Raw genomic sequence first — 2,585 nt, 5'->3', positions numbered from 1 at the left:
CTGAAACATAATGAACTCATGTTTTCACAGCTGAAATCAATAGTCGATCTAAGCAAGACCACCTTAGGAAATATAGAAACAAGATCATGGATTGATTAAGGTTAGACAATAACTCGACTGGAATACGCACGCTAGGCTAAAGGCCTTGGGTTTGAGTCCCACGCGCGGGAATGTGAATATGCGCTGCTGAGGAGATCCATACTAGGACGAAACAGATGTCCAGTGCTTCCAGGTTTTCAATGGTGATCTAGCTTAGATCGACTCGTGATTCCAATTGTGAAAATACTACAATCCCCAATATTGATCTTATACTTATTACTATGATGAAGTCATCAGCAAAAACTTCGGGTAGATTGTTGAATTTTAGTTGAGATCATGAACTGATCGATGTTAAACGACTATAAATTATGAGTTCAACTCAATAATCAATAACAGATTTATGAAGTAGAATTAATATCCCGCTGACCTTTTAGGTAAAACTACTTCAAACAATAAAATCAATTAAGTTTTATTAAATGAGAAAGGTCTCCAAATCCATGGCTTAAGTGATTAGAAGTTATGTTCCTAAGCTACAACTTTCTAATCAGTTAAACATTTTGAATGTTTGTTTTATACTTATGATCAAGGTTTCGAAGACAGTAATTGATTTGTTAGATCGGCCACATAAAGAAAGACTGATAGATTTGATTAAAATAGCAAAACATCAGAATATTCATGAAAATGTTCAAAATAAAACAGGGATGAAGTTATCTAATCCATCAAATGGTGGTTTAATGTAAGTTAAATTTATGGTAATTTATGATTAATATGAATTGATTGGATCGTGGAGATCAGTTATATATGATGATTTTTGTAACTGAATAACTTTAGTCTCAGAATCACTGAAAACTATGAAGTACTGGATAACTATTTTGTCCTAGTCTGAGACTCTTTAGTAGTGAGCAGTCATGACACACGGAGATTAAATACAAGTACCTCAATATATAAGACATCTCTAGACCGTTGGATCAGAATTCATCGGAAAATACAGCAATAACTGTTTAGTGCTATTGACAGAAAATGTTTTACTTTCAACATGACCAAACACTGCCAGTCTTCCAAGAAAAGCCCTTAATAAGAAGCAATATTATTTGAAGAACTAATGCAGCTTATAAGTCATTAAAAAATCAACGCATGATGAAGGAAAAATACCTGCACGAACAGGCTACATTTTGTTTTCTTCTTTGAAATCATAATGGATCTAGACCATTATTGTGACTCAACAATAATAACATACTGTCATGTCACATATATTAAGTGAAGCATTATATTATTCAGATCTTTTTTTCTAGTTCATAAGACAATTAAAATCAACGAAATAAAATATCCTTCTTGTAATGAATGAGACCTATTGTGCCACTGAAGAATCAATCAAACAAATTCAATGAATGATATATTCTCTTCGACATTATCATTTACTAAAGCTGTACAGTGGTATTTATTCTGATTTGATATATAGGTATTAATCTATTTAAGAAAAATACAATAAGATTATATCATAAAAACTGTCCAAAGAATCTAAATATCATAAGACAATTGTGTAATAATTTAAAGTTTAGGAAAAATAGAGAGAAAAAAGAACTTATGAATCAGACGTCAGTCAGTCAATCAGCTACAACGTAGGACCAGGCATATATACGCATCGGTCCAAGTTGCCATACCTCGTGAGCACAACAAGATGAACACCGGATTCATAGAAGTAGTTAAATTACTGGTGATAATATATAAAAGATATATTGTATATAAGGATATAGTATAGGAAGGAAGTTATGAAGCAATTTTAATCTTAGGGTTTAAGGGAAGATAAAGAGTCTACACACCTACGCCATTGTGATCGATTCTGAGCCATGTCACCTAGAGTCTCCAACCATTGGTTACGATAGTCGTGCGGACCCCAACCAAGTAGTCTGCATCTGCGTCAGAAAGAGAAGAGCTAATCATTCACTTGACAGGAGATGAAGAAGAAATGAATAACATGGAAGGGGTAATGGTTGACAAATAATCATTTTGAAAATTTGGAAGATGGTAATGATAACTGACTTCTTATTTTTTTTAAATACACAAACTAGAAGAGATGTTACACATGCCAATTTCACACCCTGATTTACGGTATAGAATGTTGACTTTTTAAAGCATCTAGGATGTGCAAGTCTCCATTACCGGTTCTATCTTTGAAGTTAATCATTTGATTATGTAGATAATTTGCAAAAATAATTCAGATAAAGCAATATGATCAGAATTCATAAGATTTTCTTGGATAAATTCAACGATTCATATTTCCCCTTTATGTCTTTTTTTGAAAAAAAAAATTAAAGAAGTGATAGTAAGTTAAACTCTTCAGTTATCTCAATCAAATCAAAAGTTGAAGATGAAGATTTCATTGAACCAGAGATGTTCATAGAAGTTAGTTTGTTTTCTTTTTTAATTAATTCATTCATCAACGTTTTTCGAGAATAGCTTACTTACTTACTTACTTACTTACACCTGTTACCCCTCGAGGAGGAGCATAGGCCGCACACCAGTATTCTCCATACCACCCTGTCCTG

At 32.8% G+C, this 2,585-nt stretch overlaps 1 protein-coding gene across 1 annotated transcript in view; it reads left to right on the top strand.

The window, feature by feature from the left end:
• The window catches only part of Smp_145150 (hypothetical protein), a gene marked incomplete at its 5' end in the record, with an annotated part of 8,660 nt that overhangs the window by 5,526 nt on the left and 549 nt on the right, over window positions 1-2,585 (top strand). The window contains 2 exons of the mRNA XM_018797075.1: window positions 627-775; window positions 2,355-2,442. Of these exons, the coding sequence (XP_018652153.1) occupies window positions 627-775; window positions 2,355-2,442 (237 nt within the window). The remainder of the gene's footprint in view (window positions 1-626; window positions 776-2,354; window positions 2,443-2,585) is intronic.

Source organism: Schistosoma mansoni, chromosome 4, assembly GCF_000237925.1.
Source record: "Schistosoma mansoni strain Puerto Rico chromosome 4, complete genome".
Taxonomy (NCBI): domain Eukaryota; kingdom Metazoa; phylum Platyhelminthes; class Trematoda; order Strigeidida; family Schistosomatidae; genus Schistosoma; species Schistosoma mansoni.
The sequence above is the reverse complement of the archived record's forward strand: the minus strand, read 5'-3'. Positions and strand labels throughout refer to the sequence as shown.